Source organism: Arvicanthis niloticus, chromosome 6 (assembly GCF_011762505.2).
Source record: "Arvicanthis niloticus isolate mArvNil1 chromosome 6, mArvNil1.pat.X, whole genome shotgun sequence".
Taxonomy (NCBI): domain Eukaryota; kingdom Metazoa; phylum Chordata; class Mammalia; order Rodentia; family Muridae; genus Arvicanthis; species Arvicanthis niloticus.
In genome coordinates this window covers 66,672,292-66,685,929 of record NC_047663.1, presented here as the reverse complement: position 1 = coordinate 66,685,929, position 13,638 = coordinate 66,672,292, and the positions used below count along the sequence as shown (strand labels likewise).

General features: G+C 37.0%; 1 protein-coding gene across 10 annotated transcripts in view; it reads left to right on the top strand.

Annotated features, from left to right (window-relative positions):
* Positions 1-13,638, top strand: part of Rapgef6 (Rap guanine nucleotide exchange factor 6) — a 169,422-nt gene that overhangs the window by 75,841 nt on the left and 79,943 nt on the right. For all 10 annotated transcript variants that reach the window (XM_034507065.2, XM_076936834.1, XM_034507064.2 and 7 more), the window contains 2 exons: positions 3,188-3,319; positions 13,056-13,233. In XM_034507065.2, the coding sequence (XP_034362956.1) occupies positions 3,188-3,319; positions 13,056-13,233 (310 nt within the window). The remainder of the gene's footprint in view (positions 1-3,187; positions 3,320-13,055; positions 13,234-13,638) is intronic.

Below are 13,638 nucleotides of genomic sequence, written 5' to 3'. Positions count from 1 at the left end.
AGGTAAATGGTAAAGCCATACAACAAAGGAGTCCAGATATCTGAGCCTTTAGGCAGTTTCCCTCAAAAGGTTGTTGTTCCTATGGAGACCTTAAGTCCTCAGTTTATTCAGCCAGCAACAAGCATTACACTTCTGTAATGTTTGTATTCAGGACATTTTTCTTCCCAAATGTAATTTTGGCAATAGTCTTTATAAACACATGATCTTCAGCAGACCACATAAGTCCAGATATAGAATATACATGACAGAGTCTGACAGACAAGACATTCTGCAGAGCTTACTGGATTAGAAGGGTGAGGGGTAAATAGAGTTTGCTGGCGAAAGGTCAGCTATTAATTCAAACTTGGTCATGAAGAAAAGGAATAAAAATTTTCAATTTTGATTCTTACAAAGTAAACAGAAACTTCAGCTTAGTGTCATGAAACATTTACCTCATTTGGTCTCATTCTCAGATAAGAAAATCTATGTAAAGCCATATAGAATGCATTTGCTATGGTTCACAAATGATCCACCTAAGGGACATGCAAGTGTTAACTGCAGTCACTGTCTCCTCATATCCATTCTCTTGTCTTAAAGAGGTTCTGAAGATTTCTGTGTATAGTCTTCATATCATCCTGTGACTTCATCTTTGTGTCACCACCTGTGTTCCTAGCATAAAATGCTAGGCATCATGGGATGCTAAAATCACGCAACCCAATTTTGAAGCCATGTTCCACAGTTTGTTTGAATATGAAACTGTATATTCTGCTCAGTTGTGCTGCCTCAGTCCCTCATAAGTAGAGTAAGAATAAAAATCACTGATTTTCAGAGATTGGTGGGGCTTAAGATTCCTCAGTACACTGTAAAGTATTACCAGGCTTAGTACAGCCTTGGTCTCTGGCTTTGGTTGATTACATTACTGTCATAGGTGACAGACACCTCCTTGATCTGTCTTCCTTTGTGTAGCAAACGTGCGTGCAAGAGAGAGAGAGAGGGAGAGGGAGAGAGAGAGAAAGAGAGAGAGATGTAGTGTATGTTTAGGGGGTGCAGGAGGGTACCATTCATGCACATTGAGATCAGAGCAAAATATCTAGTGTATTCCTTTGTTGTTTTCTACCTTACTCTCTTGATATAGTGTCTCTTACTGAACCCTACCTTGGCTGTTTTGGATAGGCTAGCTGACTAGCCAGTTGGCTCTAAGGATCTGCCTATCTCTGCCTCTCTTGATCCTCCTGTCTCCCTCCACCTCCTGTGTTCTAGGAAGACAGATGTGTGCTACCACACACATCTAAATGATGACTTTAATCTCCTAATATGCAGCATTTATTTGGTTCAGATATTGTCTTGTTTGTAATGTGATAGTATTAATTTATGGGTTGTTCAGAGGTTATTTTATAATTCCCCAATACGTGATCATTTCTATTTTTTGTTACTTATTTCTGCCTTTGCACATGATTACTGAATGTTCTCTGTATGATTTTAATTGTTTTTTTCAGCCTTGTCTGATTCTTACAAATATTTGATGTCTGCCTTAAAGAATGCATATTCTATAATTTTGGATTATGTTCTATGTATGCACACTCTAGGTGACATTTTTTTAACTATGTTCACATTTTTATATTTTTGTTGGAGAATTGCACTATTTCACAACATGAGTGTGACTTCATCTTCCACTGTTATTTTCACCTTTAAGTTTTCTTTTACTGAAAAATAATTGTGTTTGTGATGAGGTTTTGATATGTATACATACTGTGAAATGACCAAATCAGGGCTAGTTAGCCTGCTCATCATATAAAGTATTTCTTCATGGCTAGAACATTGAAAATCTATTCTTAGTTTTTGAAAATCTATAATACATTTTTACAATGATTGATACTTGTGCTGTGTAATCTGTGACTGAAGTTCATTCATTTTGTATAACTGAAACTTTCTACAGTTCCCCAACTCTCAGCCTCTAGTACCCACCATTTTATTCTTTGTTTCTGTAAATTTTAACATTTTGGTTCCCCGTAGAGTTAGATATATTAAATACATTAGTCCTTCTATTTCTGGTTCATTTTTCCTTGCACATTTTGTTACTGTATTGTGTGTTTTCTTTTAGCAATGTTAACCCACCAGCAGCAGTTCATGGTATAATTAGTCTGCAATTTTTTTTAGTCTGTATTCTTAAGATAGTGGAACTCAAACTTGGGTCATTTTTTCTTTAAAATATATGTAGAATACATTGAGTATATGCAACAAGGAAACTTACCTCAAATTTTAGGTTTACTTAATGGTCCTGAATAGCAAATTGAAGGGAAGTTATATGGAGTGGTAGTAAATGATCTTATTATCTCTTACTTTAAACATTAACTGCTTTGGAGCATAGCAAATTATTTCTTGTCTTAACTTCTATAATATCGCTTATGAGATACCTGTTTTATTTCATAGTATGAGATACATTGTATAGTCTGCATTCTTGATAAGATTAGTCATATATTAAAGATAATCATTTGCTTTTTTTTTTTTTTTTTTGGTTTTTCGAGACATGGTTTCTCTGTGTAGTCCTGGCTGTCCTGGAACTCACTCTGTAGACCAGGCTGGCCTCGAACTCAGAAATCTGCCTGCCTCTGCCTCCCAAGTGCTGGGATTAAAGGCGTGCGCCACCACTGCCCGGCTGCTTTTTATTTTTAATTGAATTTTATTTATTTGTGTGTGTACTTGGACTACTATGATGAGCATGTGAAGATAAAGGACAACTTGTAAGAGTTGGTTTTCTCCACTCTGTGGGTCCAGGGAGCCGTGTCCTGTTATCTTGCTTGTAGACCGTTACACCTTTACCCACTGAGCCATTTTGCTATGTCTTTTCTATTCTTCTTGAATCCCTGCACTTAACAGAGGCATTCATTGAATAATTGTTTTATTAATATAAGTTTTTCAGGAACTAGCTACAGCACAATACAATGTTATGAACAACAAAGGTTGTGAACATTTTAAAATCTTGTATAGTCATTATGTAAACCTTAAGTCTTACTGCCTGCAGGTGCTCATCTGTAATCTCAAACATTACTATTAATTTTATTTAGAAACACTACCAGTGTGTATGTATTTGTGTTTTCCATTCTTGACATTTAAAGCTATTTATTGTTTTTAAAATTACATTATGTCAAGAACTCTCTAATAAGCAAAGTTTGGCATTCATAATAACTCAAGTTCTTTTCTCTTTCAGCTTCCAGCTGATCTTACCAAGATGCACCTCACAGACAGCCCTCATCCACAGGTGACTCATGTGTCTTCTAGTCAGTCTGGCTGTAGCATTGCCAGTGACTCTGGGAGCAGCAGTTTATCTGATATCTACCAGGTAATACCTTAGGCTGGGTAATGTGCATATAGACTTTTTGATTCTGCAAAATACCCTCTGCTTATCCTCTAGATCAAACAATCTTTCACAGGAGTCTCCTAAGGCCATCAGAAAACACACATATTTACATTAAGATTCATAACACTAGCAAAAGTAACAGTTATGAAGTAGCAATGAAAATGGTATAGTTGGGGTCACCACAACATGAGAAACTATAATAAAGGATCACAGTAGTAGGAAGGTTGAGAAACACTGCTCTAGAAAATCATGTATCTTTTAATTTAACTGTGAAACTCAATTATAAGATTTTTAGCAAAGTATGCTTAATATGTTGTCACATTCGTCAGCCTGATTAATGTTTTATCCAGTTGAATCCATATGATATAAAATGCTTGCCTTAGTTAAGGGAAAGGTTTATGGAGTTTTGTTTTTGTGAAACAGAATGTTGCCCTGTAACCTAGGCTAACTTGAAAATTTCAATCTTCCTACTTCAACCTCCTGAGAGTTGGGTTACAGGCTCATGCCTGGGTTTAAAGAAGGTTTTCGAAACAACAGCTTACACTTGTGAAAGGACTGACTTTTTTTTTTTTTAATTATAATTGTAGAAGTTGTCTATAAGTAAAATTTATGAATAAAAGTAGGGTTGCTTTTGCATTGTTAAAACTTTTGTCCTGTGTAACCTTAGTGAAATAGAAAGTTAAATAGGGAGTGTACTTACCGACTTCTTCATTTTCAAAGCTGAACAGAAAATTCCAAATTAAATATGTTTTTTGTTGTTGGGTTATTTTTGGTTTTTGTTTTGTTTTGTTTTGTTTTTTTCAGTGATTCTAATAATAAAAAGAGGGTTCTGGGAATCATTAGAGACTGAAAGAATCTTTGCACATCCTATTAGATTAAATTTAAATTTGGCTTGGCCCAGTGCTGATTTGTTAGGTCCTCATGGTAGAGTGTGATGTTGTCTTAGTAGGATGTCTAGGGCAGTTTCTTAGATGTAAGGCCTTCTGACCTGAGGCCTAGTGGTAGTAAATAACTAGAGCTACAATATTAGTGGTTGGTTTAGGTAAGAACTCAGATACATTTTGTGTTTCTGGGCTGACTAGTAGACATTTAATGTGAGCTACATACCTAATTCAAGTTTTTCAGTAGTCATCTGAAAGGAAAAATAAAATCAACTTTGGTGATATATTTTATTTAACATTATAATAATAATAAATTATAATAATAATAATAAATATTATTTTGGCATTTAAGTAATGTTTTAATATTGTACTGAGTTTTGTTGCACTCTTTTTTTCATACTTAGTTTAGATTTACAGCCCATCTCAGTTCTGACTAGTCGTACTTTAATGTATACATACATATTGTGTATGTGTGGTGTGTGTGTGTGTAAAAAACTTCCTGTTTGCCTTTTTTTTTTACTGTATTTATAACCAACAAATCTATCCATTCTCGTCTGTAGAAATACTGTAAGGAATTTAACAAAGAAAGTCAAAATAACAGTAACTCTTAGTTATCTATTCCATTTCTTTAGTAATTGGTGAGGTTAGTATATTTTGCCTCTCAAAAGTAAGTACATTGTAGAAGAACTATAGATAATGTTGCATCTAAAACTCATAGAGCTGTGGTTTCTCTGCTTCTGTGTTTCACAAAGGAATACTGAGGAAGATTGATTCTAAAACAATCAAATGGAGTGTTGTCACTGTACATTTCTCTCAGAAGAATTGGGAATGTATGCCTTGCTAAGAGAGACAGTAAGCAAAGATGTACTGACAAATTGTAGGCACTTGATTTCACTGGGATGTTCTATTTCTAAGATAGATATGATTGCCTTTTTTAGGCAAGAAGCAAAGCCCTAATAGTTGTAACAGAAAGAATGCAGCAGTAGTGAACATATTATTTATTCAAGTCAGTGCTTTGCTGCATACTCAAGGATGGGTTGTATACAACTGGTATCTATTGAGTGTCTGAGATCCTGCACTGATTATAGCTTCTTCAGGTTGCACCTCCAAAATGTGTTAAATAGAATCTCTACAACTAAAAAAAGAAGAAAGTGTGCATTGAGATTTATAAATTACCCAGTAAGACAGTGGTAAGTTTTAGTGAATTTACAGAGTAAACAAGTAAAAAGATAATAGACACTGAAATTCTAGAAACAAAATGAGTTACTCAGAAATTTAAAGCAGAAGAAAATTGTGGTGGTAGTGCTAAACCCAAAATGCAGAAGTGTAAGATAAGGATCTTTTAAGAAAGTCCAGTTAAGGTAGCAATTATTAGACCCTTAACTTTCAGCTAACTTTTAAGGCAGTTGCCTAGAAATAGAAGCATTTTATCTTGACAAAAGCGACTTACAATTCCCTCACAATTCCAGTGTTGAAGCTCATCATTGTGGGGAAGTCAGTGCAGCAGGAACTTGAAACAGCTAGTCAGATTTCATCTATAGTCAAAAGCAAAGAACAGTGAGTTAACAGATGCATGCCTGTGCTCGGCTTCCTTTCTCTACCCTTAGCACAGTCCAGAGTTCTCTGGTCAGGTCTTCTGACCTCAGCAGAATCAAGATAGCCCTCTGTAGACATTCTCACAGGTCAACCTGATATAGATAGTCCCTCATTGAAACTCTTTTCCAAAATGATTCTAGATTATATCAAGTTGATGATTAATGCACATGACATGCCATAAAACAAAGCAAAATAGGCCAACAAAGATAAAAGTAGAAGGGGATTCTTATATTTTATGCCTTAAATGGAATAAACTTAAACGATAATTTTAAAATGTGTGTGGAATGATTAAAGGAGTATCTGCTAAAAGATACTAGAACAGAATAATAAAGTAGACCTCAAAAATGTAAGATTTTAAAAAGAAACCATGTATAGCATAAGAAATATTTAGAAAAAAATATGTGCATGTATATATGTGTGTAAAAGAGCTTATAGAATAGAAAGAGGTAAGAAAGGTTAAACATTAGTACTGGACCCAGGGCTACCTCTAGAGGAATACTTGCTAAAGCTATGAATAAACTTTATTGTCAGACATGAATATTGCTGATAACTGAACCAGCAGCTGTTAAATTGTATGATTGTAAGTATTCCAGTTTTTGAAGTATTTTGAGTGTGAACACTTAACATTTAACTATACAAGCAGTCTTGTGAAATGATGCAAATATTTTACTTTGGAGAGTTAGGTGTAGTACTATGCTAGAAACACTGTGAAGCCAAATATGAGGCTATACTCTTAGGCACTACCGCCTTCTGAATTTTTTTTTTTTTTTTTTTTTTTTTTTTTTGGTTTAAAAACAAAAGCCTTTGGACTTAAAGAATAAAGCATTTACCACTGTTTAAAAAGATTACATGTAAGGTTCCAGTATGAATGTTTTTATCAGATTGTCTTAAATTTTAGCTCAAAGTATTCATTAAGATGCTCAAATGAACCCAGATGTCCTTCAACAGAGGAATGGATACAAAAAATGTCATATATTTACACAATAGAGTACTACTTAGCTATTAAAAATAATGAATTCAAGAAATTCTTAGGTAAATGGATGGAACTAGAAATTATCATCCTGAGTGAGTTAACCCAATCACAAAAGAACACACATGGTATTTACTCACTGATAAGTGGATGTTAGCCCAAAAGCTTGGAATAGCCAAGACTCAACTCACAGACTACATGAAGCTCATGAAGAAGGAAAACCAAGTGTGGATGCCTCAGTCCTACTTAGAAGGAGTAACAAAAATACTCAAGGGGGCAAATATGGAAACAAAGTGTGGGACAGAAACTGAAGGAGGGGCTGTATGAAGACCATTTCACCTGGGTATCCATCCCAGGTACAGTCACCAAAGGTAGACACTGATTGGATGGCAGGAAGTGCATGCTGACAAGAGCCTGATATAGCTGTCTCCTTAGAGGTCTGCCAGAGTCTGACACATTCAGATGCTCACAGCTAACCACTGATCTGATCAATGGTTTCCCACTGGAGGAGTTAGAGAAGACTGAAGGAGCTGAAAGGGTTTGTGGCCCCATGAGGAGAGCAACAATACCAACCAACCAGAGCTCCCCAGGGTCTAAACCACCAGCCTGGGAGCACATAGGGAGGGACCCATGACTCCATCTGTACATGAAGGGGAGGATGGCTTTGTCTGGCATAGGTGGGAGAGGAGATTCTTAGTCCCATGAAGGATAAACACCTAGTGGGGGGAATTTGAGGATGGGGAGGTGGGAGTGGGGAGATAGGTAGGGGCATATCCTCATAGAAGCATGAGGAGGGGGGTTGAGATAGGAGGTTCCTGGCTGGTGGGGGGAAAGAGGGTAAGGGGATAAAATCTGAAAATTAATATAATATCCAATAAAAATAAATTTTAAAAAAAGGAAAGAAGTTACTCCTGCAAGTTGCCCTATGACCTCTACTTATGCTCATGCATGCATGCACATACTCACAGTAAATAAATCAATTATAATAAAAAATGCTACTCTTTAAAACAGAAAAAAAAGATGCTCAAGTGAAGTTTCAACGTATCTTCCAAGAATGTTCAAGAGAATATGAAGTGCGTCTTTCTAGATCCTTTTTTTAAAATTAACTTTAGTCTTATCTAACAGCTGGACACTTGTAAAGCAATAGCTCTTGAACAAAAACATTTGTCCCTTTAAAAATTTTTTGATTTGTTTAAAAAAACAAAATGTGTCCCTGTGTATGGGTTATGCACTTGAGTGTAGTACTCCTGTAAGGCAGAAATGGGCATTAGATCCCCTTGACCTTGACTTACTTGTTCCAAGCAACTTAGGTGCTTGGAACCAAATTCAGGTTCTCTGGAAGAGCAATATATGCTCTTAACTACAGTGTCATCTCTCTAGGCATTTGTCTTAACTCACTCTTAGGTAAACCAAGGTACAGAGCCATTCATCCCCCATCTGTATAGAAAAGAAACAGACTTGTAAAAATCCCTTAACTTTCAACTCTAGTGCCCATATTATCAGACTTTGGTATCATATCTCCATGAGAACTGCTGCTTCCTCCCCCCGCCCGCCCCACCCCCACCCCCAGTTAGCTTTGTTCTGCTAAATGTTCTTTTTAAATTTTTTGTTAAGAATATCATCTGGCAGTGGTGGCGCACGCCTTTAATCCCAGCATTTGGGAGGCAAAGGCAGGCGGATTTCTGAGTTCCAGGCCAGCCTGGTCTACAAAGTGAGTTCCAGGACAAGCCAGGCTTACACAGAGAAACCCTGGTCTCAAATAAACCAAAAAGAAAAAAAGAAAATCCTCTGTTTGATAGGAGTGTCACTCAGTGATAGATGTTACTTAAAAGAGTAGATTTGCAGAAAGGAGCTGGCACAGAATTTTCCTTCAGAAAGGGGCTTTATCAGTAGAGAAGGATTCTCACCCCCATGACCATGGGTTGTCAAGGAGGCATTATCAAGCCTTAAAGTAAAAGAAAATTAGACAAGAAAAGATATCAGACCATAGGAAGCATGGAAGAGGACTTTTCTTCAGATCCTGAGAAAGCTGTTATCGGAGCTATAAGTACTCTGCTGTAGAACATGACTGGGTTCTCACAAGTGAGGAGGGATGTGAGAGAACCTTCACTTCAAATCCAGAGAGAATGGGAGTGGGGGTGGAGTGGGGGCAGGGGAAGGCTGATTCTTTCAGATTCTTTTTTCTTTTTTTTTCTTTTTTTTTTTTTTTTTTTTTTTACAGGGTAGAAAAGCTTCATACTGAAGCTTGAAGGCAGGCACTTGGTAGGATGTACACTTGGCTTCTAGCTGGAAGGAGTAGAAGAGCTCACAGCATGCTTTCTTACCAGATCTGATCAGAGACTGCACTGCTGTGAGCTGTGGCCATGTTTCTGGAAGAGAAAGACAGCTAGAGAATTTGTGATCTAATAGTAGAGTGCTTGCCTAGTATGTACAAGGTCCTGGGGTTTAATCTTTAGTATTTAAATTCTAAGAAAAATACAAATACAAAAAGACACCATCTATGTCCTTGCCCAAGTCTGAGTTACCCACTACCCACATACAATGCCATTTAATTGAAACTCCTACTTGAAACAGGTTGCAAGAATGTGATGGCTTAAAAAGTACTCTATTAATGAAATTTCAGTGTTTCACTGTTCTCAAACTACAAATTCCACACCTTTCACTTCCCACTACCATCTGCCATCTGGCTCTGTATTCCGTTATTTCTCTACAGCTCTCTAGAGTTGGCTTCATGGCAGAGTACATGGTAGTCCCTCAGCATGCTTACTTTTTCTTAGCTGTGTTTTTGGTGTTTTATGTTTAATGGTATCTTGTAAGCTTGGTGTTTGGTATTATCAAAATAAATTTATGCAGATGGTAGTTTATGTTTTCCTGATCTTGTTTCTTTTTCTGAGTCAAGCACTGTTTGGGCACTTAGAAGTAATCTAGAAAAAATTCAAGTTGAATTATATTTGAAGTATAATAATACTGATTGGTTGCAAGGAAAATGGCAAAATATCTCCGCTAACTAAAATGTTCTGTAAGGCAGAGAAAAGATTTGGACAGGGCCATCCTGGTCTGCAAAATTATGGAACATTTCATTGCACAGAAGTCTTGTCTGTGCCAGAAGACAAAGATGAACTTAAAATCTGAATGGTCCCTGAAAAGGGAACCTGGACATGATAATGCCGAACAGAAAAGCATTGAAAATACGAGTTTCTGGCTTAACACTTAAACCTCAATTTTAAAATGTGGTTTTTATAAGTTTGTATAACATTTTCATTACAGCCTATGACACCTTTTACTGTAGCTTCATGTTTAGTTGCAAACAGGAAAAGGCTATTCTCTGTTGGTTTGTTTGGTGAAGGCCAACTCATCAGAGGGTCAGCTTGTACTCTTACCACATTATATGTACAGAGTGCATGTGACAGGAAAGGAGAACCAAAAGAGGTTTAATCCTTGTCCTACTACATCCCTGTGCTTAACCCGTTAATCATAATCTTTTTGGTGATCTGCTGCCTAAGGCTGGCTCAATTTGCTAACTATCTTACAAAAATGAATCTTCTACCATCTCTTAATATTATCATTTTAATCCTGTGATTCTGTTCCTTTTAGTCGATATTGTCCATCTCTTCCATTTGAGTCTTCATATTTACTCTCTTAACCGTACCACCTACTAGTGTTGCCCTGGGCTGGTCTATAACTCAGGGATTCAGTCTTTCATATGTTGGAATTGTAGGCTTGAGCCACCACACACAGTAAAATTTATTCATCTATTTATTTTACAGTTTATGTAATCCTTAATGAGAGTCCTTATTTTGCTTTATAAGTACATGGAGGTTACAGAATAGGATATCTCCTCTGAGATACTATCATAGTTTATTCAAGCTGCTATTTAAAAAAAAAAATACAGTGCACTGGGTAGCTCACAAACAGTAGAAATTCACTTCTCATGGTTTTAGATGCTGGAAATTCAAGGTAATGACAAATTTGCTGTCCTGTGAAAGACCTCTTCCTGATCTGTAGATGGCACCATCTAGCTATTTCCTCACATGGAAGAAAGGTTGGATAAACTCCCTCTAGCCTCTTATAATAGGGTACTACCCATTCATGAGGATTCTAATAACTTTATGAGTTTTTAGCTGCTTACAGGCTCTACCTTCTAATACCATCTTAAAGTTAAGATTTCTTTCTATTAAGCATTTTTAGGCCAGACAGTGTGGCACATGCCTTTAATCCCAGGCAGAGGCAGGCAGATTTCTGAGTTCGAGGCCAGCCTGGTCTACAGAGTGAGTTCCAGGACAGCCAGGGCTACACAGAGAAACCCTGTCTTGAAAAACCAAAAAGAAAGAAAAAGAAAAAAAGAATTTTTTAGGGTGTTGAAGTGATGGCTCCACATCCACTTGTGGTTTGGGTTCCTAGCTCCCAACCATCTATAACCCCAGTGCCAGGGAATTAGGTGCCCTTTTCTGACCTCTGTGGCAGTACAGTTCACTTACAATACATGCAGCTAAAACATTCATGCGCGTATAATAAAAAATAGTTATAATTTTTAGAGGCTGGAGAGATGACTCAATGGTTAAGAGCACTGGCTGCTCTTCCAGAAATCGTGAATTCAATTTCTAACACCCACATGGAAGCTCACAGCCATTTGTAATGGTATATGATTTTCTCTTCTGATGTGCATGAAGACAGAGCACTCATATTCATAAATAAATAAATCTTTTTTAAAAAAACTTTTAGGATCTGTGGGTATGCCTTGGCTAAAGTGACCTTGGATGGCCCTATATTTGATGCCTAGCACTGTTGAAAAGGGAGGGAAATGCATGTAGCCCAATTAGTAGAGTACTTACCATTGGGTTCAATCTTAGTACTTCATAAACTGTGCATAGGAGCATATACCTATAATCTTAAATGGCAACAAGAAGATCAGAAGTTTAAGGGCATTCAAGGTTTCATGACACATGAAACCCTGTCTCAGAAAGGAAAAGAGAGGATAATGGTCCAGGCCACAGCAGTAGACTGTTACAAGCCACCTTTTCTAGTCTTAAAGGAGCTCAAGTTGTTAATCTGGATTGTTAACTACTTAAAAGTAAACAGGAACCCAAAGGCACTATAAATTGTGCATAAAAGCAAGACTGAGTTGTTATCTGAGCCCTAATGTGAATTAACAAAGGCCAGAAGATTAATATGCTGGCCCACAGAGAAGGTAGAAGCAGTTCTGACAGCGGGGAGGCTATACTTGAAGATAGGGGTCTCTTTCCTACCTGTATCTAAGGTTATTTTGTGTCCTGTGGTCTGCCTGGTTTTCCTCCATTCTTCTCTGTGATCCTGTTGCTGGCACTCTTTCTTTCTTTCTCTGTCCAGTATGCTGTATTTCTGTTGCTTTATTACTCTTTTTGGTTCTGCTTCTCTTACTCAAGAGTTCCCCTTCCCATTTCTCTGTCTCTGCTCTTCCTGTTCATTTTTAGCTTTGTTCGTATTTTTAACTCTTTGAAACTTTTATTGATGGTTACACACATACATATATGTCCCACTGAGCATAGTTAGTGCTGCCCATGTGTACAAGATTGTGTGATTATCTACTGCAGCACAAGGAACTGGCCAGCATCTACCCATCATTGAAGAGAGACTTTTCCACCTCTTATAGCTCCTCAGCTATGACTTGGGCCTCAGGAGCAACTCTGTACTAGAGTTTTGGTTTTTTTTATACTGACTTAATTTCATTCCAAAGTACTTTCTAAATAACGATGCCATATTATGCTGGATGTTGTAACTTCCTTGATCTTACATAGGTCTTATGTGGGTAACCACAGTTGCTATGAGTTCATGAGAGGAACATATTATATACAAAGGAAGTATTTCAGAGCACTTTTCTGCATCCTCGGGCTCTTATGTTCCTTCTGCCTTCTCTTCTCTGATGCTCCCTGAATCTTTGGACTCAGGAAAGGCGGTTAATAAGAGAATAAATGACTATGAAAGAGAGCAAAAAGCTTGTAAGGTCTTAGATGAAGCTGTCAGAATCTCCACTACTACTCATTTTTGATTGCTTATATTTATTACTATGGAATTTCTGTGCTCAACTCACTGTTTTCTATAACTTAATATTCATGGTTCTTCATTTACAGTATGGATCAGGAGCATAATATCAAATAAAAAATATTCTAATCAGTTTTTACTTTTGAAAAAACATCTTCATCTTCTGTGAATGGTAGTTTTTGAAACTTTCTAGTTCCTAAGATATCTAGCATTGGTAAGTTTCCAAAGTTGTGGTTGAAATTTCTTTTTGTAGGCTACAGAGAGTGAAGTAGGAGATGTAGATTTAACACGTCTTCCAGAAGGACCTGTTGATTCTGAGGATGAAGAAGAGGAGGAAGAAGAGATTGATCGAACAGATCCACTGCAGGGTCGTGATCTTGTTCGGGAGTGTCTTGAAAAGGAACCTGCAGACAAAACTGATGATGATGTTGGTAAGAAATATATACGTTTGAGGCCAACCAGAGCTCCACAGAAAAACACTGTCTTTAGAAAGGGCGGGGGCTGGGGGGAGAGAAATAATTCTGTTCACATAAATGTATTTAACCTTATATACAAAATAATCTGTTGCCACATAACATATTGTACCAAAACATAACTTCTTAAAACAACTTACATTTATTATTGCATAGTCTTTGTTGATCAGGAATTTGTAAACAACTTAGCTAGATAATATTAGCTTAGAATCTTAATCAGAATTTACATGCAGACTCCAGTCACCTGAGTCTTCATTGGAGTGTGTGAAAATCTTAGGTCCAAGATGACTACTCATGAGACTTGTGGCACAAGACCTCAGTTCTGTGTTATGTAGTCTTCTTTGTAGCCTGCTTATTCACCCT